This window comes from Colletotrichum scovillei (genome assembly GCF_011075155.1).
Source record: "Colletotrichum scovillei strain TJNH1 chromosome Unknown Contig00005, whole genome shotgun sequence".
NCBI classification, from domain to species: domain Eukaryota; kingdom Fungi; phylum Ascomycota; class Sordariomycetes; order Glomerellales; family Glomerellaceae; genus Colletotrichum; species Colletotrichum scovillei.
This window is the reverse complement of record NW_023336263.1, coordinates 1745296-1770539: the sequence shown is the minus strand read 5'-3', so window position 1 is coordinate 1770539 and position 25244 is coordinate 1745296. Positions and strand designations below refer to the sequence as shown.

The 25244-nt window shown below is 53.5% G+C and overlaps 6 protein-coding genes across 6 annotated transcripts; 1 reads left to right on the top strand and 5 right to left on the bottom strand.

Annotated features, from left to right (window-relative positions):
* Positions 1-6: 6 nt before the first annotated feature.
* On the bottom strand, positions 7-5424 carry HER10_EVM0007609 (ABC transporter). The gene has a single exon (XM_035477161.1). It carries the CDS (start codon positions 5027-5029, stop codon positions 137-139), a length of 4893 nt encoding a protein of 1630 aa, XP_035334128.1. The 5' UTR covers positions 5030-5424; the 3' UTR covers positions 7-136.
* A 1239-nt stretch (positions 5425-6663) lies between these two features.
* HER10_EVM0003515 (SET domain-containing protein) lies at positions 6664-7851 on the bottom strand. Its single transcript, XM_035473190.1, has one exon. The coding sequence runs from the start codon at positions 7439-7441 to the stop codon at positions 6854-6856; it is 588 nt and encodes a 195-aa protein (XP_035333854.1). The 5' UTR covers positions 7442-7851; the 3' UTR covers positions 6664-6853.
* Positions 7852-7853: 2 nt separating this feature from the next.
* On the bottom strand, positions 7854-14841 carry HER10_EVM0010825 (nucleoporin autopeptidase). Its single transcript, XM_035480273.1, has 6 exons — positions 14163-14841; positions 13944-14063; positions 10146-13864; positions 9789-10028; positions 8157-9737; positions 7854-8095 (listed from the first exon to the last, which is right to left on the bottom strand). Exons 1-6 carry the CDS (start codon positions 14269-14271, stop codon positions 7988-7990), a joined length of 5877 nt encoding a protein of 1958 aa, XP_035334366.1. The 5' UTR covers positions 14272-14841; the 3' UTR covers positions 7854-7987.
* A 654-nt stretch (positions 14842-15495) lies between these two features.
* On the bottom strand, positions 15496-18426 carry HER10_EVM0008553 (ENTH domain-containing protein). The gene is made up of 4 exons (XM_035478070.1): positions 17668-18426; positions 17535-17604; positions 17260-17480; positions 15496-17187 (listed from the first exon to the last, which is right to left on the bottom strand). The coding sequence occupies exons 1-4, from the start codon at positions 17738-17740 to the stop codon at positions 15896-15898; spliced, it is 1656 nt and encodes a 551-aa protein (XP_035334202.1). The 5' UTR covers positions 17741-18426; the 3' UTR covers positions 15496-15895.
* Positions 18427-19947: 1521 nt separating this feature from the next.
* On the bottom strand, positions 19948-24004 carry HER10_EVM0000609 (MOZ/SAS family protein). The gene is made up of 3 exons (XM_035470383.1): positions 22841-24004; positions 22731-22778; positions 19948-22677 (listed from the first exon to the last, which is right to left on the bottom strand). The coding sequence occupies exons 1-3, from the start codon at positions 23520-23522 to the stop codon at positions 20042-20044; spliced, it is 3366 nt and encodes a 1121-aa protein (XP_035333662.1). The 5' UTR covers positions 23523-24004; the 3' UTR covers positions 19948-20041.
* Positions 24005-24387: 383 nt separating this feature from the next.
* On the top strand, positions 24388-25241 carry HER10_EVM0000850 (uncharacterized protein). Its single transcript, XM_035470617.1, has 5 exons — positions 24388-24577; positions 24658-24750; positions 24812-24815; positions 24883-24977; positions 25031-25241. Exons 1-5 carry the CDS (start codon positions 24530-24532, stop codon positions 25049-25051), a joined length of 261 nt encoding a protein of 86 aa, XP_035333678.1. The 5' UTR covers positions 24388-24529; the 3' UTR covers positions 25052-25241.
* Positions 25242-25244: the final 3 nt, after the last annotated feature.

Genomic DNA, 25244 nt, shown 5'->3' with positions numbered 1-25244 from the left:
TATTATGTCTGATGTATTGTGTCTTATGTTTCAAGTCTAAATGAGCTGCCTATGACAGCATCGTGTCGTCGACGCTCCAGTAACTGGGTATCTCAAAGCCGCAGTACGTAACGACGGTACGTGTCGGCGACTGCTCTCATCGTCCAAACCGCCACCATGGCTTCTTCTCGGGCTCTTTGTAACCCTCCTCTTGAATATTGTTCTTACCGACAATATTCAAGAACACCTGGTCTAAAGTGGTTGGCGAAACACTGAAATGATTAATACCTAGCGCCCCTTTCTGTTCTTCCAGCATGACAGCCAGTTGGCCAACCGCACTTGAGGAGTGAGTATCTGCCGGCGTGATGTCTCCGACTTTGTCACCGCCGAAAACTTCGAGAACCTCTTTTCCGGGGACGGAAAAGCGCATTTGGCCATGGTACGTCTTCTCCTCTACATCGGCCCCTGGGAATGTAGATATTACCCAGTTACGAAGCTGTGCAGTTTCCTCGGGTGTCGTGTGTGGTGCCGTTCTGCTAATTAGATGGACGTGGAGTGCGTCGCCGAACCGATGACGGAGATCATCTGTCGTGCCCAAAGCAAGCATTCGCTTGGCTAGAATTCCTGCGCGGTCTGCGAGAGCATCGGCCTCCTCCATGCTATGCGTGGTGAGGAGGAGAGATCTGCCTGGGACGATGGCCGCCAGAGTCTTCCACATGATTCGCTTGGCGGCGGCGTCCAGCCCAGAGGATGGCTCGTCGAGTAAGATCACGCTAGGAGATCCCATCAATGCTATACCAAGACTCAATTTACGGGCATTCCCGCCGCTCAGGGCCGCCGCCATGCGGTTCGAGAATGCCTGAAGACCAACGGCGTGAATGACGGTATCGACATTGTGGTGAATATCAGGGACGCCTCGGATGCGAGCGTAGAACTCTAGATGTTCCCGGACAGTCATCAGATCCAACGCATCGTGCTGAGGGCAGACGCCAAGATGAGATCGAGCAGCAGGCAAATTATGGATAACAGATTGATCTTCGACGAGGATCTCACCGCCGTTCCGACTTGGCTTGAGGTCTCCGCGGATGAGTGAAATGGTAGTTGACTTGCCAGCGCCGTTGGGTCCCAAAAGGGCAAAAACCTGAGACCGCTTGAGCCCAAACGTTACGTTATCGACCGCTGTATTCTTGCCAAAAGTCTTGGTAAGATGAATCACCCGTAGGCCGTCGTCGCTACCCGATGTCGTGGTGACCCTTTTCAGTTCGTTTGTGACTTCCTCGTCGGCGACTCTGCCATCATCCGATGGCCCGTCATACTTCCGCTGCCAAAGTCGCCGAATTGAAGAGCCAACGGAGCCGCTATCAGCCCATAGCAGAAGCGCGAATAGAAGGATGGACTGCAGAACCAAGTACAAGATTGGCCCGCCGTATTGAAGAATGCCACCAGGGTATGCCGCTAATTGTCGTCCATCGCAGGCCGTTGAGAATAAGTTCAGAACCAGGAACATAGCCCGGACTACAGAACCAATAGGTGCAAAAGCCGAGATGACAAAGTGAGCAACGAGAATGTTCCGATCGACTTTGGGAACTGGGGAGTAGGTGATGGTGCACATGTAGGCTATCAAGTAGACTAGAAACAGAACCGCCTGACCAGCAGCTACCCAGGCATAAGTAGACAGTTGCGTCTTGCACCATAGGGATATAACATAGGCCAGTAGAATCGCAGTCAGTCCGTAGAGCATGAAGACAAGAAAGATGTAGCCGATGTGGTACCAGATGCCGGACGAAACAGCCCAGATTATCGTAACCAAAGCTGTTGACGCGAGAACGATGATGAAGTCGAACGCCAAGTAGGCCGCCCACAAGGGCAGAACCCGAACTCCATTGCTGTACTGTAAGGCACGAACCTGTCGTCGACGCTCCAGACTTGGGTACAGGGCGAAGAAGCCAGGATAGCATGCAAGTGCGATTCCGGTGTATACGAGGAATTGTAGCGAGTTGCCATCGTTGGGCTGCCAAGGCGTAGCGAAGGGGGCCCATGCCATCATGACAGTGACATTGCTGAGGAGCATATTCAAGATGTTTTGGCTCAAAATGGGGTTCAGTAAACCGTTGTAGTTCGACATGTATGCAATGGTGGGCACCGTGGAGTCGTCTCCTAACCAGATACCGCCAGGAACGGTCTCGACCCGCCGTGCAACCACAGTGTCTTGGAAGGCTTTGAAGCTGTCAGTGAATGTGGCGTTCTCGGCGAGTAGTTGCCTTGCGAAGTCGGTTCCAGTCCCAGAGGTCGATCCGTTGCCGGAGCTGCCGGCAGCAGCGTTGAATACTGGCAAAAGAACGCTGGCAGCAGTGTTGAGGTCAAATCGTGAACTGGGCCCAAGGACTAGTTTCCATGTAAAATCTGTCAGACTGAACCCTTGCGTCTGATCAAGCGAGCGCTCTTCAGATGGAGCGCAGCCACTTTGTGTTTGGCCTTTGATAAACAGGGTGACGAGGCCAGCGGCTGCAACGGGTAAGACAAATGCTGCAAGGTAGGGAATCCAATTTGTCTTCAAGATTGTCGTTCGTTTCCGGAAAAGTATAGCAGCCTGCCGCATGTATCCAATTTGCTGACCGCTAAGGAGTTGAAGTCCAGCTTGAGGAGTAGCGCCAACGTCGCCAGCTAACCCCTTCTCGTTCAAGTCTGACCCTGAATCAGGAACAATCTCGCTCGCCTTGGAATCGTGGATTTCCTCCGCTAATTGAAGAAATACGTCCTCGATGGTGGGCCCGGAGAAACGGTAGTCGTGGAAGTTGTTGGCTTCCAAAGTGCGAATCACCTGCGCAGCAAGTGAAGAAGATGGGGCGATATAGCTTATCAGGTCGAAGTGTATCTTCTTCTGAACTCCTTCGATGTCAGGTGTATTGCCCATACCAGTCTCCTTGGTCACGTGGACTCGGTAACCGCCACCCAGGCGATCTTTCAACTCAACCGAAGAGCCATCGGCACGTAGCGTGCCCTTGGAGAGAATAGCGATGTGGTCGGCCAGGAGATCAGCCTCGTCGAGAAAGTGTGTTGTGAGGATTATCGTCCGCCTTCCGCGCTCAGCTAGTAGAATATCCCAAATCTTGCGTCGCGACAGAGGGTCGATGCCACTCGAGACCTCATCGACACAGCAAACCGCGCTTCCTCCTGTAAGCATCATGCCCAATTGCAGCTTGCGCTTCTGACCGCCTGAAAGGGATTTCGACACAGCTTTTGCCTTCGTCTCCAAATCAACAGACCGGATTAGGTCTTGAATTTCCTGCTTGCTTGCACCTCTCCCAGGGGACTTGAGCCTGTTGAATATCTCAATGTGTTGCTCCACGGTCAGGTCATCCCACATGACATTCTTCTGCGGGGCAATTCCCAGTCCACCGGTACCGTCAATGGTGATGGTGCCGCTTGTAAGTTTGCTTGTGCCAGCAATAGAGTCCAAGGTTGTGGACTTTCCGCTACCGTTCGCACCAAGCAAGCAGAGGATTTGTCCTCTCCGGACATCCAACGTCAGGCCGTCGACTGCGCGAACGGGCTCGCGTGGCTTTGAGATGAAGGAGAACAAGCGTCGGATCGGAGAAGAGCTATAAACCTTAGTGAAGCCTTGCAAGCGCACAGCCGGCTCATCGGTGCTGGAATGAGCTTGAGCACGGTTGAAAACAATTGTTCTGCCTCTGGTAGTAGTGCCGTGTAAGGAGGACTCGATGACAGCGCCGAGTAAAGGGTACACAAAAATCTGGATAATCAAGAAAACCCAGAGAATGATGCCGGAAATATCCCACGGGCTCTTGGGAGCGACCTTGGATAGGTCGGCTGGGAGGTCTTCTCGCTCCCAACGTGCCATCCAAGTAATGAAGTACACGTAGTTGCATGGCGTGAAGAGAAAGGCGAGAACACCAACGGCAGCGGTGCTGGGGTAGCTAATGGACTGTGCGAGGATTCCAAGGAGAATGATAGCGAGTACGGCCGCGATGCCACTGATCTGAGCCTTCTTGAAGAGTGAAGATGCCAGGATAGAGAGGGACGCCATGGCGATGCCGTTCAAGACATGATATACAAGCACGATACCAACGTTGGTACGAGCAAAGACGCCGGCACGTAGCACCAATGATCCTATAATCCAGCCCGGAAGGTAAACGACGGTGAAAGCGGCGTGGTAGGAGATGATTCGGGCAGCCTGGCTGAACCATCTGTGCTTGACGGGCATCATAGCATCCACGAGGCGGATCATGCCACTCTCGCGCTCGGTCGCAATGAAGCCCGTAAGGTGATAGGTGATGAAGAGAACGCTGGTCATGAAAGCAACACCCATCCAGTTCGTAATGGCACTTTGATAATTGATCCTGACGCGGACGGCACGCTCTTCTTGGGTCAGGCTGGTGAAGGGATATTCGTCGACGGTGCTGGGGAGAGGGCCTTGCTGGACAGAAGTTGAGGCAGGACCGGAAGCGGCCTGGACGGAAGCAATTGCCTCATCGACGGCTCTCTGCAGTGGCAGCAGGTAGATCTGGGCATCATTTTTGTCCGAGTCGACGTCAATGACGATGCTTCGCAAGGCCCCGTCGCTGCGAAGGGTGTAGTTCCAGTGGTCTCCGGGTCCTTCTGAAGGCGATGACTGGAAGACAACGGCTCCGTAGCAATTGGAGACGCCGCGAAGGTTGGTAGGACAATCGAGCGAAAGCTCGGTTGTGGACGTGCGGCGGAGCGTAGTCTTGCCAGCACTTTCGACAGAAGCGGCGAGTTTATCAATGACCTTGTCGATGTCACCTCCGGAAAAGCCTCCATTCACAAATACGACTTTGTGTCTCCCAGCGCTGGCGGCAGCATCGAGAGCGTTTGGGAGAGTGCGAATATGCCTCGGATCAGAAACACCATATACAGCGGGAGGAACAAAGAGATTCTTTGCAAAGCTGAAGAAGGTGGTCAGAGCTATGGGAAGAATAAAGGCGATGAAGATGGCGGAGATGGCGTGGCGGAATATGATTTTCCAGTTCTTCAGTGTGAGTGTCCAAGTCTGGCGTAGGAACGCCATGTTTGGCGAGCGTCGGCCGATGGCCGTGTTCTACTTTCTGTTGCCTGCCAGTATCGTCCGGAGGTTGGTATTGAGGGAGGAGGCCCAAGTCGACGATGAAGGCGACGAGGTCAGCTGATAGAAGGAAAGCAGGCTTGCAATACGGAATGTGCACGATGTTGAGGATGTTGCTGAAAATTAGTCAAGTCCAGGGTGCCTGGACATGGGAGAAGGAAGAGAATCGGAGTCAAATCGACGGGGAAAGAAAAACAAATGGCGATGCCGCTTTGTAATGAAAGTGGTCCTTTGAGGATTGAGACTGGGCGCAGACTCTTGGTCGGTAGAAGGAATAGGTAATCAACGACTCGATGCTCCTTGGTCACTACAGAGTCGGAGTAAGACGAATTGAAGGTTCCTGACTAGGTCCAAAACTTCTTTTCCAGACACCTTTCGATGAACGTCGGAACGTCTCGAAGTGTGCGCAGACTCGGGATGAACGCGCCGGACGCCACCCGGACAGGAAAGAAAGGCGTTTACTGAAGTCCGTACGGCCCACGCCTGCGCCTGCAAGGTAACCTAATGTACGTTACAACTTACGGGATGACAGGGGCGCGCGGCCTCCACAGCTCGCTTAACGCCTGGAGATTGAACGTGGAAGCAGCAGCCACCCAGCCAACAGCATGGAAGCTCCCCTGGGCCCGGGCAAACGTTGATTTGCGTTTCGGGCGCTGCCTTCTCCACCCAACCTAAAATGATAGGCCACGCTGCCCACCGTGCACTTTCCCGTATAATCGTCGTCGTCACTACCTCCAAAAAGCTCAACCCCTAAGAATCACCAAGGAACCTTGGCACATGCTTACCCGAAATAGGTTACTTTACGGAAACTATTGTCGTAAATTCTACTATGTATTCGTATAAGGTATCTAGGTAGCTTGGTCAGATCGGGAGAATTGGTCGAGTTGAACACGATAGATCTCGTACGATGCTGGCGGAACACGGCACTCGGACTGGCATCGATTTCAAAACAGCATTCAATTTCAGAATACTTAACATCCCAAAGGCAAAAGATGAAGCTGGACAGACTACACATCTGGGCAAGGGCAGAGAAATCCGCCATCGGCTTGGCGCCATGCCAGACACAAAAGTGCTCGTTCGACATTCGTAGTCATACACGCAAGGCTTGGACGGGATTCGTGCAATCCCGATGCCGAACAGTTCGTTGCCCGACTATTATGCAGCAGACTGAAGTGACGATGTCTTCCACCAAGGCCCACGAGTGAGAAATGCTACTAATGTCCCACATAATAACGGCCTTTGGCACAGAAGTCTATACCGTAGGACATTATAGTTAGCCGGCGGCATAATCCAAAGCATTCGGTCTCTAGTTGGTTGTGATATAGGCAGACTGTAAGTGTTAGGTATTCGATACCACATAAATGTGTTTTCAAGAGCCTCACTCGTAAAACTCTTTGATTTCGACGAGAAGCCGTGGCACTTGCGCCCACGTATTCGCGGAGCCTCCAGGTTGCCGTCGTTCTTACGTTCCAGTACAGGCATGTTTTGGCACAGCCTCTTTGACCTTGGGCACGTTGTGGCACCACCAAACCGGACAGACACAGGTTAGGTTAGAAACATTGGCCAAGAAGCCCGAGGCTCTTGAAGTTGGCTGCCTTGAAATTCATCTTGACTTTTCTCTTTATCATTCTAGAATGAGATGGACGTCAGTCCTAGCCACTTGGCCGAAAAAATGGTTCGAAAACAAACAACCTATTGTTGATAATATCATCAGATGAGGTGATTTTATCTACAAAAACAATCCTGATGCCAAAAAGACCTCATCCCTCCTCATTCCTCCGACTCCCCAAACCCCTTCCCATAACTTACCAAAATTTCCTCCCCCTTCCCAATACCCCCCTTCCCCCGTCCATTCTTGCCCTCGGGCAGCACCCATACAGCCATACACTTCTGCCTCCATCTCTGACACCAAACCTCCCGAAACTCCGCATTCGGCCTCTCCCCGACGCCCCGATAATCGTTGATGAACCTCGCCTCGTTCCCGCCCTTGTCCGCGTCCACCGCCACCTCTGCCTCCCGGTCCAGCCAGAGGTCGTAATCCGACTTCTCCGTCCCGGCTTCGGCTCCCAAGGCCCCGGCCCCAGGGTGGACCGTGCCTAGGTACGGCAGGACAAACGTTCCCGGCTTGAGGTGCCGCGTCGCAAAGAGCCCGCACTGGCCCTGGGCCGGGTGCCCCGTGTCCGTGATGGGCGTGATCTTGACCAGCGGGCTGGGGAGCACGGTGGCGTGCGCGGGGATGTCGGGCACGTCTGGTGGTTTCTGTGCGATGGCTTGCCGTTGTGCTTGGCTCAGGAGCTTGGAGTGCGCCGGCGCCGAAAGGTATGACAGACCCGAGGGCCAGTTTTTGGGCTGTGACATGGCGTGGCTACGTGCAGGATTTGTTGAACTGGGTGCTTGAGTTGAGGTACCCACGTATGCTGATACGAGCCCGGATGAGTCACAGGGAAGTGGAAAGTTGAGAACTTTTGATTTTGTGATATTGGACTGCAGGTGTTATTGAAACTTGATTGTGAGAGACAGAACTTCAGCAACAAGCGCCCAAACAGCTGGTGTGAATTAGGTTCCAAAGTGGGTTGAATTGAGTGGCTGGCTCACGAACCTACAGGTCTACTTTTCCATCCCACGACCTCACAATGTTACCAAGAGGCAAAAAAAAACACACATGTCACTTGGGCCATTCGAATTGGTAGAAACGATTATTTGGATGCTTGCGACAGTACAACGCCATTCAGGCAAAACATATAGATTTCTGGATACGCCAGAATGCAGCTACGCCTTACAACATACATGATACATTATTGCTTCCTTTCCCTCCCTCTGGGCAGTCGTGACGCCATGCCCAACTCCAGAAAGCAGTCTCCCTCCACACCCTAGCTTCTCTCTTTATCCTTTTTCTCCTATTGCCTATCTGGCTCCGGCCATCAATCCTTCATAGTAGGAAAGACCCAGTTGCAGTGAGTGCTTGAGGTGACCGTCCTCTGTGACTGGAAGACCTAATACACGAGGAACATCCTATGAAGGAATATTTGTTAGTATATTGTGTCAACGAGAAGTGGGCCTCGGACATTCTTACCTGGTCTTGTCTGGACGTCTCCACCATAACCTTCGCTACTGTTGAGCTCATCTCTGAGATGGCTGCCATACTCGTCACGTTGGCACTCTCTGCATGCTCACGCATGGCAGGAAGGCCCGCAACCAACTTCTCGAGGGTAGACAAGGAGACTTGTTGTCGCTGCCTGCGACGATCCACAAGCTCTAAGAAGGCCTTGTAGACCTCACCACCCAGAGTCCAGCCTGCAATGTCATTCTTGTGGTCTTCGAACCGGGCCAGAATAGAGCCCAGTTCGTTATAATCGCGGCTGATGACGGCAGAAGGCGCAACTTTGTGCACGAAAACCTCGTGAGCCTCGAAATATGAGCCGGCACGGAGGAGGCACTGCACTTCGGAAGCAGCATCTCTCTTCACCGCTCGCATGTAAAGGGCCTGGGCATCCCAAATCCAAGACGCTGGCACCTTCAAAGTATGAGCGAGCGTAGCGAAGCTACTTCCGTTTTCCGGACCCAAAAGAGCAGCATGGCGGCAAAGGTTATCCTGAACAGCCTTCGCCCTTCTGTCTTCCTGGCTGAGATGCAGCAGCACAAAGGTGGCCTCCAGCCAACTGCCCTCGTTGATGAGCTGATCGGCGAAAGAAATTGTCAGAGCGTCGGCCTTTTCCGTCGCGTCGCGGCCGTAAGCCACCTTGCCAGTAGAGAGGAGCGCGCGGCTCAGTTGCCAGCTAAGCCGGACGTCCAGTGGTGATAGCTGGCTGTTCTCTGGCCGCAAGACAGCCTCCAAATCGGTCTCGCTGTCCGCGTACAGCTTGAGCAAGCCCCACAGGAGGTCTTCCCGCAGGTCTTGGTCTTGGTCCTCCCAGAGTGCCGGAATGCCTTGCTCAACGTACCACGTCTGTGGACGCTGCTCCCTGTCCTGGGTCACGTCCTCCTTGAACACGCGGACCGCTGCAGAAAGGTCATCTTTTCGCGAGATTGAGTACCACAAGCGAAGACCAAATGCTTGCTTCCAATCCAGGCCAAATCGTTCGGATATGACAAATGACTCAATGCGGTCATGAAGGGGAACCTCTTTTTTCCCTTCACACACGCAAACGTTGCCGCTAAGAATCTCGTATATCGCTCGGACAGGGTCGGAGAACTCGGACAGGAAGTTGGCATCTTGCCACTCGCTGAGTTGCTCGCGCATGTCTTTCTTTGACTGGTCGTTGCTACCAATCAATGATACTAGCGTCGCAAGGTGGAAGTTCTTCCCGTCTAGCAAGTGCTTGCAGGCATCTTGGACACGGTGACCAGACAAGGCTGCAATGGCCTTCTCTTCGCTGGACTTTGCAAGAGCAACAGACCGTGATGATGCAGAGTCAACGAGCGTTGCCCAAAATTGGGACAGCATGCTTCTGCGAGACTCAGTGCTGGCGTCGCCGTCAAACAGAATACAAGCAAGATCCCAAACAAGCTTCTCGTTCGCATTCGCGGGGTTGCCTGAGTCCTGATCATGGAAAAGAGACTTGAGCGAACCAGGCTGCAACGACAGCTTCGGGACGTCACCGACGAGCTCAACGTTGGTCAGACGAATGTGGTTTTCGAGGGCTTTAGCAGAGTCCTGACATGTGTTAGTCGCTGTACCTCATGGCATGCCACTAGACGAGCTCACCTCATTGGAAAACTTGGCCGCCTGGATTTCTCGCCCTTCTGCTTGGATGACATTTTTCGTGATCATCAGGTTGCTGGCTTCGCCTTGCTTGCTGGCATCCTCAAGAGACGAACGGGTCGATGTGAACAGCAACGTTCCATCGGGTCCCCAGGTGGGCCTCATTGAACTGTGAAAGGCGTGGTCGGCATCACTCATATCGGACTGGTCAACGAATGACTTGGTTTGTCGCTCGTAGGGCCACTAGAAAGAAAGTTATTTTAGTCAACTGATCTCATCTTAAGTACAGGATAGTCAATCAGAGCCCGAAACCGTTTTGCCGAGTTTTGGCAACCCCTAGACCATGAAGTATTCACCAACCTGAACAAAGCCTCTCGTCTGCGCAGGCGCAGGCGGCGCCTTTGCCTTTTCAAACAGCGAGTTCATCAAGTCGATGCTTGTAGCGAATCCACGCCCATCTGACACAACTCGACCTCTCTGGCTTGCTGCATCGGCATCGTCGGCAGCTGGACGCAATGCTGTCTCGTTCACACTTCGCAAGAACGCCCGATCTCTCTTTTGAGGGCTGACAGACCGCTGAAGCATGTCCATCCACTCGTCTCCACCGGCAACCTGAAGCTTCATGGGAGTAGCCGAACCCTTCAGTGCCCGCATCCTTGCTCGAAGGATGCCTCCTGGTGTTTCGCTTGTTGGGGCAGTACCATCGCCTTCCGGCGAGTCGATTGGTTGCTCCGCGGCAAGATGGCGTCTGGCTGGAGTACCCACCATGTCCTCGTCCTCAGACGTGCCATATCCGTTGTCCTGATCGTCTGTCTCCTCTTCAGTCGACAGAATGAGCGCATTGGACGTCGAACCCGCGAAGCTATCCCCTAAAAAAGACTGGCGCTGGGAGGGGCGTTGAGCATCTTGAATGTCACCGAAGTCTTCATCACGGTGATCGAATGCGCCAGGAAGAGCGCGTCGCTTGTTTCTGCGGAAGTCAAAGGTGTCATCTTCCCTTGGGCTGGACTGCGAATCATAAGGGTCTTCCTGGGAAGCGTTGCTGAAAGAAACTTCCTCGTGGGGCTGCTGGACTGCAGACTGCTCAGGCTCATCGTCATCCTCATCATACTCCAAGCCGTAGGTGGTAAAATGTTCAACAGAGAACTTCCACACCCCAGTATCGGTGTTATAGCTTTCAAAGGTTGTGTCTTCGATGCGCTTCAGGCGCTCAATGTGCTTGTTGAAACGTTTGGCATCGTTGCTAGGGCGCTTGTCCCTACCACGTGGCCACGACTGTTCCAAAGAGATGAGAGCCGGAACATTCAGCCCCTTGCCGACCGGAGGCTTCTTGGCTGCAATGGGGTAGACAGTCGCAGATCGAGTTTCAAGAATGACGATTCCACCAAAGATCTCGTCCAGATCAATATTGGTAAGGTCGACGGGGACCTTGAAGCGAACACTGCCGACGTTGTCTCTGCCTACAGTGAAGTTTGTGACTTGTTGACGCTGCATTCTGTTCATGTTGGCGAGAGCTTCCTTGGTCGGGCTCATCCAGTAGGCACCGGGGGCGGCGTCGAGACCCTCCTTGTTGACTTCGGGTGCTTGGGAGGAAGTGTCTTCCTCATGGACGATAGCCAGCTCTTTACCCTTGCTGGGATCTGCCTCTGCGGTAGCGCTAGCGGGCTTGCTTCCGTTAACGTTGACACTGGCCGGGGTCGATTCCTGAGCGACGTTTCCGACTCTTGGCGTAGATCCCAAGACACTGTCGTTATCATCGACTTCGGGGGTGTCCATCGTGCTAGTATCGAAGCTGACCCTCTTCGACAGCTTGCGAGAGCCATTGACCAGATCAGTAGACGGCTTTTCCTTGGTGGGTGTAGAGAATAGGTCGCTGCGCATGTCCTTGTTGATGATCAGCTTCTTGACACTCCCGTTCTGACCGTAGTAGCGGGGTCCAGAGCTAGCAGAAAAAGCACCAGGTGCAAGGATGCTATCTTCAGCATTGAAGCTTCTCCGCAGGTTGCTGGTTGACACGCTCTTGCTCAAACTTCGGTTGAAGCTCGAGGAACCCAACAAGCTTCGGCTGGCACCGCCAGGGGTGCTCGCTGCGCTTGAAGGACTGCCTCCGGGTGTACCATAGGTGCTGTATGAAAACCCAAAGCCTCGCTTTTGGGGAGTGACGAAGCGAGCGGCTGACGCGGGGTTCAACTTGTACATGGGCAAGATCGAGCTACGTCTAGGCTTAGACTTGCTTGAAAGAGGTGTGGCAAGAGGTCCGGGATTGGGCGTCTCTGAGCCTCCCAGGTTGGAGAAGAGCGACGGCGAGCCGTAGGCAGAGACGTCATTGATGTTGGCCGTGAGAGACTGGGGGCCTTGGCTGACCCCTTGGGAATTGCCCAGCAGTGAACCACCGAACAAGGAGTTCTGCGGTTGCTGTTGCTGCTGGTTTACACCCCCGAACATGCCACCCTGCTGTTGATTGTTTTGTCCACCAAACATGCCGCTGCTAGCGGGTTGAGATGAGCCAAACAGGCCACCAGGCTTGGCCTGGTTTTGGGCTCCTCCAAATAGAGAAGTTTGTCCAGTCTGTTGCTGAGTCTGGTTGTTTTGGCCTAAGCCGCCGCCGAAGAGGCCACCACCTGCGTTGTTGGTCTGTCCTGCCGGGTTGGACCCAAACAAACCGCCGCCGGTAGCTGCCGGCTTCGCGCCAAAAAGACCTCCGCCAGTGTTCGTGTTGGTGTTCGTGGCACCAAATGAGGTGGAAGAAGTGTTTCCACCGCCGAAAAGTCCTCCACCTGTCGTCGCACCGCCGCCGCCTCCAAAGAGACCACCTCCTGTTGCGGGCTTCTGCTGGGTGTTTCCGAATAGTCCACCGCCACCCGTTTGCTGGTTTTGCTGACCGAATCCTCCACCAAATGCTGAGCCGGTGTTTTGCTGCTGAGGCTGTGCTTGATTGTTGCCAAAGAGGCCACCACCTGCAGCTTGTCCGGTGTTGCTTCCAAATAGCCCGCCCGTAGTGCTGGCGTTGCCAGCGGTGTTGTTGTTCGCACCGAAGCCGGTGCTCGCGGTGTTCCCAAAGCCACCAGTAGTCGCTCCAGTGTTTCCGAAGCTGAAGCCTGACGGCTTGTTTTGAGTTGCGGTGTTGTTGTTCGAGCCGAAAAGACCGCCCCCAGTGTTGTTATTAGTGGCCCCGAACCCACCAGTGGTACCCGTGGCGCCGAAACCTCCAGTAGAACCACCGCCAAAGAGACCGCCAGACTGAGCAGGCGCCGCTGTGGTCGCCGTTCCGCTACCGAAAAGGCCTCCCCCGGTCGCCGGCTTGGCGGCATTGTTTCCGAACAAGCCGCCGCCGCCGCCAGCACCGAAACCTCCGGTAGAACCACCTCCAAAGGCGCCGGTGGTTGTTGTTGTGTTTGTGGTGTTGTTGGCTCCACCACCGAAAAGACCTCCTCCAGTAGAGGCACCTGTTCCGAATCCTGTGGTCTGCTGGTTGTTGGTCGCTCCGAATCCGCCACTGCCAAAGTTGGAAACACCAAAGGCTCCTCCTCCACTGGCATTGCCGTGACGACGGCCTTGAGCATAGTCAGCCAACCTCAACTCATCGGACGACCACTTCTTGTACGGCTCTTGGAAAAGGATGTTTTGGAAGGAGTTGGACTGGTTTCCAGCTCCAGTAGTCTCCTTCTCTTGGTGTGCTTGGAAGGGGGTGATCGCAGTGCCTGGTGGGTCGCCAACGTTGGATCCGATGCCGGGGTTCATGGTCGCGCCGAAGCCACCGCTGGCAGTATTCGTAGTTCCGCCGAAACCAGTAGACGTGGCACCGCCGAAGAGCGATGTGCCGCCGGTAGTATTAGCGGTGCCGGAGCCGAAAGCGGGCTTGTTGGCACTGCCGAATAAGCCTCCACCCGAGGTGCCTCCGAAAGGCGATGAGGTATTCGTGGTTGTGGTGTTGGCGCCAAAGCCGCCGAATCCTGTAGATGGAGCGGCTGTTGTGTTGGTAGTGCTGGATGCACCGAATAGGCCACCTCCGGTAGATGGAGTGGCCCCAAAGGCGGGTTTCGCGGCACCGAATGTCGAGCCTGTGTTGGCGCCGAATCCTAGAAAGCATGTAAAGTTAGCATGATACTGATGGAGCCTGTGCATCATCCACTCCTGACAGCGGCGAGATCAACCTACCCGATGATGTGCCGCCAAAAGCACTGGTTGTGCCGCCGCCGCCGCCAAACAAGCCGCCACCGGTATTGGTGGTACCGGTAGACCCAAAGGCATTGTTTGTAGTGTTGCCAGAGCCGAAGCCTTGAGCACACGGTAGTTAGTTGGCAGGCAATCGGGGAAGGAGTGGAATAAGACAGGACAACAAGGTGAGGTGATGCGACGGAGATGGATTCGACTTACCAGTGCTAGCAGTGGTGTTGTTGGTGGCCCCGAAGCCGCCAAAACCAGTAGATTGCTGATTGTTGGTCGAGCCAAAGCCGCCGAAGCCGGTGCTGCCAAAGCCGGACATGATGGGCGATGACTAGCAGCGACGAAGTCGTGATACAGTCGTGGCCAGTTGATCGATGGCGCGACGAGGGCGTTAGGTCCAGGCTCGTGGACGCAGTATGTGTCGCCGACGATCAGTTGCGGACAAACATCCAGCGCAATCGGATCGGAGGGGTGCCGATGATGTTGATGTGCTATCGTCGCGTCGGCGGAATCGATTGACGACGTGACTTGGGTGAGCTGTGTCGAGTACACCTACCTTAGCCAAGGTTGTGGTCGAGTTTTTTTTGCACTTTGCGAAGCGCGCTGAGGAACGGAGAGATACGTGGAGAAAAAAAGGCTGGGGGGGTGGGAAGGGATGCGCGCTGCCCAGGTACTGACTGGTACGAAAGGGGCAGGGGGATTGAACAGCCCAAGGAAGGTACTGGGAATGCAAATCGTCAAGACGTCGACAGAAGCAGCAAGACAACAAAAATGCAACGGTCAAAACTGCTGTCAAACTTGCCAGGTGAAGTTTGCGGTTTAGTCGCGTGTGCCTACGGGAAGGGTGAAATGATTTAAGTAGGTAAATGGACTTGAGCTCACGTCTCTTTGCAGAGGTTACTTCCAAAGCTGGCGCGGTTGGAAAGGTGCCCAAGTAGCGTAGGAAGCTTAGGTAAGGTGAGGTGGTAGCTCCCGCGGGCGAGATCTAGGCGTGCTAGGTAGCTTCCGACAACTGCTGCCTGAGGACAATGGCTGTCTCCGATTCGACAACTTGAAGGAGCTTGGATAAATCAGCCAATGATCAAGCTAGAATTCTGTTCCAGGCAGTTGTACCTACCTACCTAGGCAGAGCCACCCGCAAGTAGCTTCCGCCTAATTTTATTAATAATGGTACCTTTGCATCTCTTACATCGTGGGCATAAACGGCATCCACGAAAACGCCTGCTAGGTCATCAGATCACGTTTTCGCTATTGACGTTGATTCATACGCTCAAATGCATGTTTCCCGAGGCATATTCTATAGGTACTCGAGATCCCCTTCCTTCCTTTCAATTGGTCAAGTCGTCTTGCATTGAAGTCAGGGAGAATCTAGGCCTTGTGCATTTGTCAGAAACCTGTCTCTCCATTATGAATCCATCTCCAGTTGGTACTCATTTATAAATTCTACCTAGGCTGCCACACTCGAGGACACAACCCCCTGTGCCCCTTTGATAGAAGCGAAAATCCAACAGATTTTTGGCCAAGATGGTTACTGGTTGTAAGTGCTAGCCGTGATCATCTTTGCCTGGAAAGCATGTTACTGTGCAATCTACATGAGACGACATTAAACCCTTCCATTACTTATCACTGAATCCGGTGGCGGGTGCATGCTGTGGCCAAATTTCAAAGATCATAAATGGCTCATTGAAGAGCGCTATAGGCAAGCTGTGTAAATGTAAATCGAAGCAAACCGCCGGCCAACTATGAACAGGAACAAGTTGAGTCCTCTGCCGGGTATGTGACCGCACCGCAAGTAAAAACTTCCGCATCCCCCAGTCTCTAAAAATAAAATAAAAAAAAAGAATCCTTTTGAACCTGAGTGCAAACATTCGTTGGCTTGAACAGCGCCGATGATCAAGCGCCTGAGTCAGCCTCGTAGTATATCCCCCCCGTGACACGGTGACCTAAAACTGAATGAGGTCCTGCGGCTGGGTGTTTTGCTGCTGTGGTCTTCCGACCGCAAATGGATTGTTGCTGCCATTGATACCTGCAGGACCTGTGGCAGCCGGCATTTGCTGCCCATATGACATGCTGGGCATGCCTGTGAATTGTGATCGGAGGAAAGGGTTGCTTCCAGTTGCCTCCGCAGTGAGTCGCTGAGCACCAGAGCCGGCGCTGTTGACAAAGGTCCCAGGTGCAGTGTGCTGCGCGGGAATACGTGTCTGGCCGGTGTTGCCGTATGTGTCCATACCGTCTCCACCAGCAAGCAGCGCATTGAGCTTGGCTTCGTGGTCCGTAAGCTCCTTCTGCGGAGTTCCAAAGGATGGCTGCGAGGTGAGTTGAGGTTGCTGAGGTTGCTGAGGTTGCTGAGGCAGCGGCTGTTGCTGCTGCTGCTGCTGAGCGAAGCTGGGCTGGCTGAAAGCTGAGAGTGTCTTCTGTTCTGGTAAGGGGGGCATGGAAGTTTGCGTCTGAGGGCGGCCAAATGAGGACGCGAATGGGTTGTTGGAACCCGTTTGCATTGGTTTCATTGGGTTGCCCGCCTTCATCGAACCGGTCGACCACGGGTTGTTGCTCCCTGGCTGCGAGGCTGTCTCCTGAGGGGTGATGTTCTGCTGAGCGTAAGGGTTGTAGCCCGTTGGCTGCGGCTGGAAGCCTTGCATGCCCTGTTGTTGTCCGTAGGGGTCCATGCCGAAACCGTTGCCGCCGTAGCCATTCTGGAATCCTGTCGCCTGCGGCTGTTGGTACCCGGTGTACGCATTGTTCATGTAACCGGTGGGTTGCGTCTGAAGTTGGTTCTGGTCGATGGGATTGGCGAAGAAGTCCACAGCGCTGCCTTGCTGATAGCCTTGGTTAAATCCAGTGTACTGCGGTTGCGTTGACTGGACGGGGGTATCGTCGAAGAGGAGCGAGGCGTTGTTGTCTTCCATCTCTCGTCTGCGCCGTTCGTCCTCCTCTTTGCTAAGTTTGATCGCCTTAGCTAGGTCATCGTCCTCGGTTTCGTTGGCGCCGCGGCCGGCTCGTTTTCGGCGGTCCTCTTCCTCCTGATGCTTGCTAGCCTCAATGGCGAGTCTGTATTCAGTATCGTCCTCGTTGCTCATACGGCGGCGGACACGCGGTTGAGTAGGGCTGGTATGCTGAGGAGCGAATTCTTCTAACCCGGTGACGCGGGACTTCCATGACTTGCGATCGCTTCTTTCGGCTCGAAGCCTCTCTTCGTCCAGAATGAGAGACGTAAGTTCCTTGGCGGCAACACGTACTAGTCACTGTGTTAGAAACCCCAAGAATTGACTAAAGTGAACGCACTAGGAATAGTAGAGGGGGCGCATACCGTTTTGGCCAACATCTCTACCGTCTTCATCGATGTACTGGAACTCGCGCAATGTCTTGATGATGTAGATGCTCTGTCTCGCCCACGTCACGACAAGCTCGGAGCCCTCGTGCAGGCAGTAGTCGAGCACCTTGAGGGCTTTCAAAACGTGCCTCCAGTTTTTTCCCTTGTCGTTCAAACGCTTGTCGAGCATGTCCATAATTTCATAGAACTCGGTAGATCTGAATTATAAATTTAGCGGACTCCCATGATCGACGGTGAAGGGAAAAGCCTACGTGTTGTACGTGAGCTGAGCAATCTCGCTCATCTGAGTTCCGGTAGGACCCCATGGATCGTTGCTGGTTGCTAAAAGACGAGTGTCAGGATGGGTTCCGAGGAGGACGAATGCTCAGGAACTCTGCGACTCACCTTCTCTAACCTTGACCTGGACACTGGAGTAACCTTTGGTCACGTTCTTGACACTTCGCATAACCTTGGACATTTTGGCGGTGTTTTGATCGTCAGTCCGTCAGAGGGTGTTGTTTTGTCAGTAGGTGGTGTGCGATGGGTTGGTAGGCGATGCCAAGTCCGGTTCCCGTGAGGAAGGGAGGTTGGGTATTGTTCGGGAGAAAGTGGGCTGTCGGATGCGCTGGAAGAAAGTGACGACAGCGACGCGATGTAGCTGGGTGCGATTGGGGCAACAACAACGGAGAGCTTGAGCCCAACGCAGGCGATTGCTGATTGCTGATGCGACGAGCAACAGCACGAAGAATGATTGACGGTGTTGTCGGAGAGCAGGATAAAAGCGCAGCGAAGTGACAGGCTGATGATGGATGGAAGTCAAAGGTTGGAGGTGGGAGGGGCGCTTGTGACGACAGCTTGGTCCAACGAATCGAAGGACGGCCTAGCACAGAGCGTTGGCAGACGAAGGGTCGGCGGAGGGGGATGAACGGGTCGCAAGGCCGACTTCGCCAGTGGTTGGGGTGAGGAGGCAGGCCAGATGACGGCGGATAGCGGAGCCCAGCAGACTGAGAAACGGAGATGGAGTGCCTAGCTGGCTAGTGGGTAGATTTTTGGCGACGAAGATGGCGCTTGTTTGTGCCTAGAGCGTCGCGATTGTCGGAAGATGGAAGTTCTGAAGGTGAAGCATTAAAGTTTGTCAAAGATGAGCGACTTGGGGAAGCAACGTGGAACTTGGAAGGCAAAAAGACAGAAAGGTCCCGGTTCGGTTGGCACTGGCACTGACTTTGGCACTGGGCACTGGGCACTTGGCACTGGGGCGGGAGTGACGACCTGAGTGTCACACTTCACGTCTCTGGCGGTGCGGCGAGTGCGTGTGCGTAATGCAACTTGGCCGGGCGGTCGGAGACGGAGACTGCGACTCGGAGGTCCAAGACTTTGGAGTGCTGGAGCAGTCTCCCTCCAGGTCTGTCCCGCGCATAGAAGTTACCTCAGTGTGGAGCCAGAAGGCTGTGTCGGTAAAGGTATCCGTACCTACCTTGCTTCGGTACGGAGTACAAAGTACAAATACCTTACCTTTCCTGACAGCCAAGGTCTCAAGGTACCTAGCACACGTTCACCTGGATGGCAAGTCATCTCAAAGAGGTCGTGGATGTGTGAGGCACTTCGTCTAAATTAACGTTGGTCAATTTGTGTAGCGGACGCCCGTACCTCCATCTTGGTAGCGCAAAGCTGGCGGTATCTTATGCCTCGAACAACATGCGACAGGATGTGCCTCTGCAGGTCTTCATTCCGACAAGTACCTTACCTCACATGTTGCAGGCGATCAAAAAAGCTACCTACCCGACCTAGGTATTTAAGCATGTGCTTTGAGGTTAAGGTACAAGCAGACCCCATCAACGACACCTCACCGACGGATACGCGGCTGGCGGATCCCCTGATGCCGGACCCAACCTTGCCAAACTGACATTTCCAGGTAACTTATGGGCAGACATTTTACCTACCTTAAGCTACACTAGGTACCTCACCAGCTTACCGACCTGTTCGGCTCTTACTAAGGTAAGGTAAGGAAGGTATTACCTCCAGCATTGCAGCTCTATTACACGCCTGCCCATTCACTCCCATGTTCACTCGAGAATGATCTTCTCAGAAAATGTGTCGCTGCCTATCTATCCTCTGTGTCACGTAGACAAATACTTTATCACGTGCCTGCCCGTACTGAAAAGGCACGTAACTCAGCGATTGGATGAGAGCAACAAGAAGGTGGCCAAATCGGAGGCTGCGGCCATGTCATCAAGGGAGGCTGAGTGAATTTAGCTTCGGCTCCTCTACGGTCGAGGTGCTGAGCAGAATAGATACGGAGGCATACTATCGCAAGGTCATGTGAGGTGGCCGGAGACGTATTTGCGCGGGACGGTACGGATAGGAAGCGTGACAGCCAGTCTCTTCATAACGGAGAATGCTGGGAAGACGCTAGGGCGAACCGTGTATGTCACAGAAGTTAGAACCAGACGCACCTTCAGTTAGCCACATTTCGATACTCAGTAATGTCAGCCTCAACTTTAGGTTTGCTTTCCTGCAGGTAGGTAAACAAGATTAAAGGGTTTTCCAAGTATTGCAAAAGTTGTCAGTACTGCCAACACCTTTTGGAGCTGCCTTCGTCCACAGTAAGGACACTAGCTGAACACGTTCCACTAGTAGTCGATTTGACTATTAAAAAAAGAGAACATAAATCAACGAATAGTTGCAGCGCTGGCATTACTAACAAAAAACAATATGGTACAAGTCGGCTCGTATGAAACTAGAAATAATAATAGTGTAAGGGGGTATCGGCTGTTTGGCATCACTCGTCCTCTGCTTGGCCACCAACATCACCGTTGGGTTCGCTTGCTGCTCCCTCGGGGCCACCGTCCTCGTGTTCCCCTTCCTGGAACTGCACGCGAACCACATCCATTGTCTCGTTGCCCTCGATGGTGAGCTCTTCGACCTCTTCGCCATTGGTCACAGCAAGGCCAGCCAGCCGCTGTTTCTCTTGCTTCTCTCTAAGCCAGCCCGGCGGGAGACCGGGTCCACTATCGGCATTACCGTAATCGCTTTTCTTAGTACCCTTCGGCCAACGGCCCGGTCCACGTCCCGTCCCCCCAGTTTTACGCCGTGATGACGACGATGAGCTTTTGCTCTTGGGTCGGCTCGATGTGGTTCGTCTCGCGCTGCTGCCACCACCCGAACGTCGTGGTCTGGAGTTGCTGCTCGTTGTTCGTGCTACGATAGGCCGAGGTACACTGGGTCGCGGCCGGTCGGACCGTCGACCCCCCGGAGGCGGATATACCTCGAACCTCGATGGAGGTACGTCTTTGTATAAGCTGGCCCAGTCGCGTCCGGCCATTTGTTCGGGGGTAGACTGAAGCGCTTCCTTGAGCTGAAACGGGTCTTCCTCAGCCTGTTCTAGGCCAGTCTCGCCGTTCATCAGACCGTCTGGATGTGACTCCGTCGATTCAAAAATGTTGGACTCCAACTTCGGCCCAGTCGCTTCTGTATCAGTCTCCTCAGCGATGTTCGATGGACCGCCTTCAGCAACGGAAGTGTTGTCGATAGTGCCATTGGCTGCTGCCTCTTGTTGAGAGGCTGGTAGCGGCACACTCTGCACAGGTTTGTGAATGTCATCTTCTTCTCGTGGCGCAATCGCGCTGATAGCTGGACCCAACTCAAAGTTTGTAGCATTGCCTCGTCCCATGACGTACGGAGTCCAGGTGAGCGCTTCTGGATTCAGTTTGACGTAGTCCTTGCTCTCCCATTTCGCTATGTAGTCGTTACAGTACGAAAGGTCGACGCGGAAGGCGTAGAGCTCCGTAACTGGATCACGGACGAGGCATCGGAGACCTTCAAGGGCAGAGATGACGTCGTCAGGAGTCAGTCCTGTATCGTCGGACATTTGCCGAACACTGAGGCCCGGTGCCGTAGACTTATCCTCCTCGACATGGTCAAGGAGATACCGGCAGAGTACCAGCCTCCAGTAGTTGCGGTAGGAGACGAGACCCATGTCCGAAAGAGGCTTTTCTGGTGATCCAGTCTTTCGCTCTACGCGAGTGAGCAAGTATGAAAAGTCAATCAGGAGATTGCCGTAGCCTTTTCGCTGGTGTATGGGCAGGGTTAGAATGCAAGAAACATTGTTCTGGCTGCTGGCTCGTTTCTCCTTGGAGAAGTAACCCACAAAGTGGTAGCCAAGAGCATCGTATTCGCACAATACGTAGAAAAGGAACGGCTCAACATCGTAGTAGAGCGTTTTGGACCCTAAGAATAGTTTGGCGAGGAGACAGAGATTCTGGCAGTAGACGGGGTTTTTTCGGCCATCAACCTCAAAGACCGAAACGGATCCATGCCGGTATATCTCGTCGCCTGGTGGATGTTTGGCTGGGCACTTTAGCTTATGACGCCAGGCGACATAATCCGAGTTCATGTACTTCAGACAGAATTCGCAAATGTAGAGAGTGCGATTCCGGCTATACTCCTCTGGATAGGGAGCGGCATACCAAGTGTCGATTTCCCAGCCTCCAAAATCGATGCACTCAATTTGGCTCGCTGGTCCAGCATGTTTCTTGGGCCTCTTGGCTGGCGTCGCTAGGTTGAGTTGGACACTGTGGAGACGAGCTCGCCATACCTCCTCGGCTTTTTGCTTGGCTTCATCGAATTTTCGGCGATCATCATTGGTCGGCAAAGTCCTTGATGTGTCTGCTTCGTTCTCACTGAGAATGCCTCCGTATGGCTTTGTTCTTACGTCGTCGGTTTCTCGGTCCAAGAAGGAATAGAAGGGATGTGAGTAGTCAGTGGAAGCAAAGGAAGCTGCCATGGCTGCAGCCAATCCATCCTGGGACGAAGCCGTCGTGTCTATCACTTTCTCCGTTCTTCTTCGATTGGACGAGGACTTTCTTGACAGCACGCGGCGAAGGGCGGCTGGCTTGACACGCATCTTGACAATGATGGACCGGCTCCGTCGAGTGATAGTAACCGCTTTTGACTTTCGAGGGGGGTGTAGACGTAGTTTGCGGCGTGTATCCTTCTCCCCAGCTCCGTTGGCGCCGTCCTGTAGTGTGCCTGTACCATGGCTTGATTCCCTATCTTTGGGCGTGTTTCGTCGACGCTTCCTGAGCGACATGACGATTTCCTCAGCTTCGACAGAAGACGTCTTGCGCTTACGAAGAACTCGGGTTCCATCCATGGGATCGTCGTTCAAGAGAAGATGATTGAACACCGAGTGAGAGTCAGGTTTTGAGGTGCCTTTTTGGGGCGGAAGCAGGTCTCGCGCTACTTGGGATGCCGTTGACCGTCTGGACGACGGAGACAGTCCAAGTTCGTGCTCAGCATCTGGTTCCTGCTCAGCTTCAAGCTTTTCTGCATATTCGGGAGAAGCATTCGTTCGAGACTCGTCGGCACGTATGTCATCAGCAGTCGCGCAATCGGGGCACTTCCACTGAGAAGCAGCTACAAGAAAGAATTAGACACGATAAGGCTTAACGGAGGAGGGGAGTATATACTGTTAAACTCCTGCAACGCGCCGGCCTCTCTGGCGCAATGTTGGTGTGCTAAATAGATATTGTTAGCTTTCTGCGCCATATTTTTCCGCCCTATGATGTAAAGCACTTACAGTTCTCTCCACATCCAACGCAAGCTAAGTACTCTTCGAAGTCTTCTGCCGGATCATGTTCTTCATCTTGTTTACAGAACATGCAGGTGTTCATCGCTGCGTCTTCTGAACCTTCGTCTTCGTCTTCTTCTTCCTCTACGGCGACGTCGTCCCACGCTTCGCCTCCTTCGGACTCGTTGCCAGACTCACTGTGTGATTCCGAGTGCTCGCTATCCGGCTCATCTGCGTCCTCATCATCGGTTTCGCCTGGTCTAATCTTAACAGCGCCAACACCTTCTGCCTCATCTTCCTCAATGTCATCTAGCAAGCTGCTGCTGCGACTGCGCGCACCGCCCGAAGCTTCGTCTCCATCGTCTTGTTCCAGGCGCTGATCCATATCGACGCCAGAATACTCGTCCAGGTTCTCTTCTAGAGAGTCCTGCTCGGACAGTTCACTATTATCGTCCGCATTCTCGGCCATTTCGATGTCCCCGTCCAAGGCAGGCGCGTCTCTTTCATCGTCTTCATCGCCGATCGCATCCGAAAGTTCGTCGTCGTGCGTGTTTGGGTTCGTCAAGGGACTCTCGGTATCCTGAGGCAACTCTTCGACGGGCACTGCTGGCGCGTCTTCGATGTCGGCATCTTCATCTGAAAGAAGAGCGCTCTGCTGCAGCTCTTCTTCGGTGAGTTGAGCGCTTGCCATCTTGTCGTCGAAGCTCGAAGATCGCGGGAGTTTGCGGATTGCAATCGTCTATCAGAGCTATTGCTTCGAATTCCGCCCGTGAATGACAAGGTTCCGGTATTCGCAGCCCATAGCTAGCAAGAAAGCCAAAGGATCGAGCGAGTCTGGCGCACAACTGTGGTGAATCGGCTGGCCGTGAGCGAATGTTGTTGAGCGAAATGAGCGCGTTTAGTCTTGGGCGACAATGCGCGGCAAACATGCACTGTTGTTGGTACAGATCGAATGCTGTCTCTTGGCAGAGGGTTTTGACGCGTTACTAGATGGTTGACACAGGTTCCTCCACGACTGTAGAAATGCCAGCAATGGCTTTCACGTCTTGTCCGAGGCGCAGATACCTAGTTGACAGACTGGCGCAAGCCAAGGGATGCGACTTCCACACCTGTGGCGCGTACAGTAATCAGTCAATTGAGCACTGTGTCTGCACCACCTGGGTCAAAGGTGAGGTTCCCACGGTAGGTAGGTATGCGCGACATGCAGCTGGGTCACCGGGTGTGGGACGGTAAGGCAGTGGAGGTACCTAAGGTAATAGGTAGGCGCCTCCTACGCAGTACCTGGGTAGCTACCTGCTAGCCAGTTGCCATGAGCTGCAACCTTGGGGGAGGGGCTAGGTATTGCCAGGCGTGTCAGGGACAGAAACAATGGATGGAGGGTTCCCACTTCTATTCAATAACTCCCACAGTGACCAATGGCAAGCTGCCGGGACCTTTCGCAATGCTCAGCCAATCAGTCTGATCGCAAAAGCACTGACGCGAATTAGATATCACGTGATTCAGAAATAACCAGTTCGACGGCCCGACGACTTGCGGATTGCTTCTATCAATTGGTCAATCAATTCAAGGAAGCCGGAATCCAACGACGTCTCCCGTAGACACCGACGACTGCAATCCGTGTCTCTTGTCAACCTTGCGACCTCTCGATACATACAAGCCGACGAATAACGACGCTCAGCCGAACGGCTATCCGCTACCATGCCCGTCCCTTTCGAAACCCTGATTCCCTATGGAATCATGATTGCTGTAAGAGCTACCTTGTGATTGCCATTGCGCCGGCGCGAAACGACTTCAACCTCCACGACGGAAACTAACGTCGTATTCAGATGTTCGGTATCACCGGTACCGGACTGCACGTCATCAAGGGCATTCAGAACGGCGGAAAGAAGCCCCGTTGGGGCTTGGATCAGTGGGATAGGGTGAGTATTCGTGAACTGGCACTCCTTCAATATTTACGTTGCTAACCTCGCTTTCTTACAGCAAAGTACGTGTCCAACCGACAGGGAACATATCCTACTGTTCGATCGAAAGCTAACCTAAAGATATAACAGTGATGGACCGGGATCGCAGACTCACGGGCGATCTGCGGGGACAGATTGCCAACCACGAAGCGCCTCCAGGCTTCGAACTGAACCACCCCTGGAGAGTATGTATTTGCTTGCGACGGATGACTGAAAATCGGCTAACCATATCGTACAGTTGGAGAAGCGTATGACATAGAGGATGGGGTTCAACAGAAAACATGTATGCTACTTTGCCTGGAAACCATGGGGGTTTCACTATTCATCATCCCTTCAGCCACCCAATGAAACTTTTATTTCCTGTTCAGTCTCAGAACTGCTGCCGTAGTCTATGCGATTATTGAGTTAATCGTGCCGGTCACGTCTAGTGGAGGGGTGGGAGGTGGGCCACA

Coding starts and splice junctions, on each gene's coding strand:
- HER10_EVM0007609 (XM_035477161.1), bottom strand. CDS start 5,029: ATGGCGTTCCTACGCCAGACTTGGACACTCACACTGAAGAACTGGAAA.
- HER10_EVM0003515 (XM_035473190.1), bottom strand. CDS start 7,441: ATGTCACAGCCCAAAAACTGGCCCTCGGGTCTGTCATACCTTTCGGCG.
- HER10_EVM0010825 (XM_035480273.1), bottom strand. CDS start 14,271: ATGTCCGGCTTTGGCAGCACCGGCTTCGGCGGCTTTGGCTCGACCAAC. Junction 13,865..13,943: donor TTTTGGCGGCACATCATCGG/GTAGGTTGATCT, acceptor CATGCTTTCTAG/GATTCGGCGCCAACACAGGC. Junction 8,096..8,156: donor AGACGTCCAGACAAGACCAG/GTAAGAATGTCC, acceptor ATTCCTTCATAG/GATGTTCCTCGTGTATTAGG.
- HER10_EVM0008553 (XM_035478070.1), bottom strand. CDS start 17,740: ATGTCCAAGGTTATGCGAAGTGTCAAGAACGTGACCAAAGGTTACTCC. Junction 17,605..17,667: donor CCAGGTCAAGGTTAGAGAAG/GTGAGTCGCAGA, acceptor CTCGTCTTTTAG/CAACCAGCAACGATCCATGG. Junction 17,188..17,259: donor TAGAGATGTTGGCCAAAACG/GTATGCGCCCCC, acceptor CACAGTGACTAG/TACGTGTTGCCGCCAAGGAA.
- HER10_EVM0000609 (XM_035470383.1), bottom strand. CDS start 23,522: ATGGCAAGCGCTCAACTCACCGAAGAAGAGCTGCAGCAGAGCGCTCTT. Junction 22,779..22,840: donor CGTTGGATGTGGAGAGAACT/GTAAGTGCTTTA, acceptor ATATCTATTTAG/CACACCAACATTGCGCCAGA. Junction 22,678..22,730: donor CGCGTTGCAGGAGTTTAACA/GTATATACTCCC, acceptor TCTTTCTTGTAG/CTGCTTCTCAGTGGAAGTGC.
- HER10_EVM0000850 (XM_035470617.1), top strand. CDS start 24,530: ATGCCCGTCCCTTTCGAAACCCTGATTCCCTATGGAATCATGATTGCT. Junction 24,578..24,657: donor CCTATGGAATCATGATTGCT/GTAAGAGCTACC, acceptor CGTCGTATTCAG/ATGTTCGGTATCACCGGTAC. Junction 24,978..25,030: donor AACTGAACCACCCCTGGAGA/GTATGTATTTGC, acceptor CATATCGTACAG/TTGGAGAAGCGTATGACATA.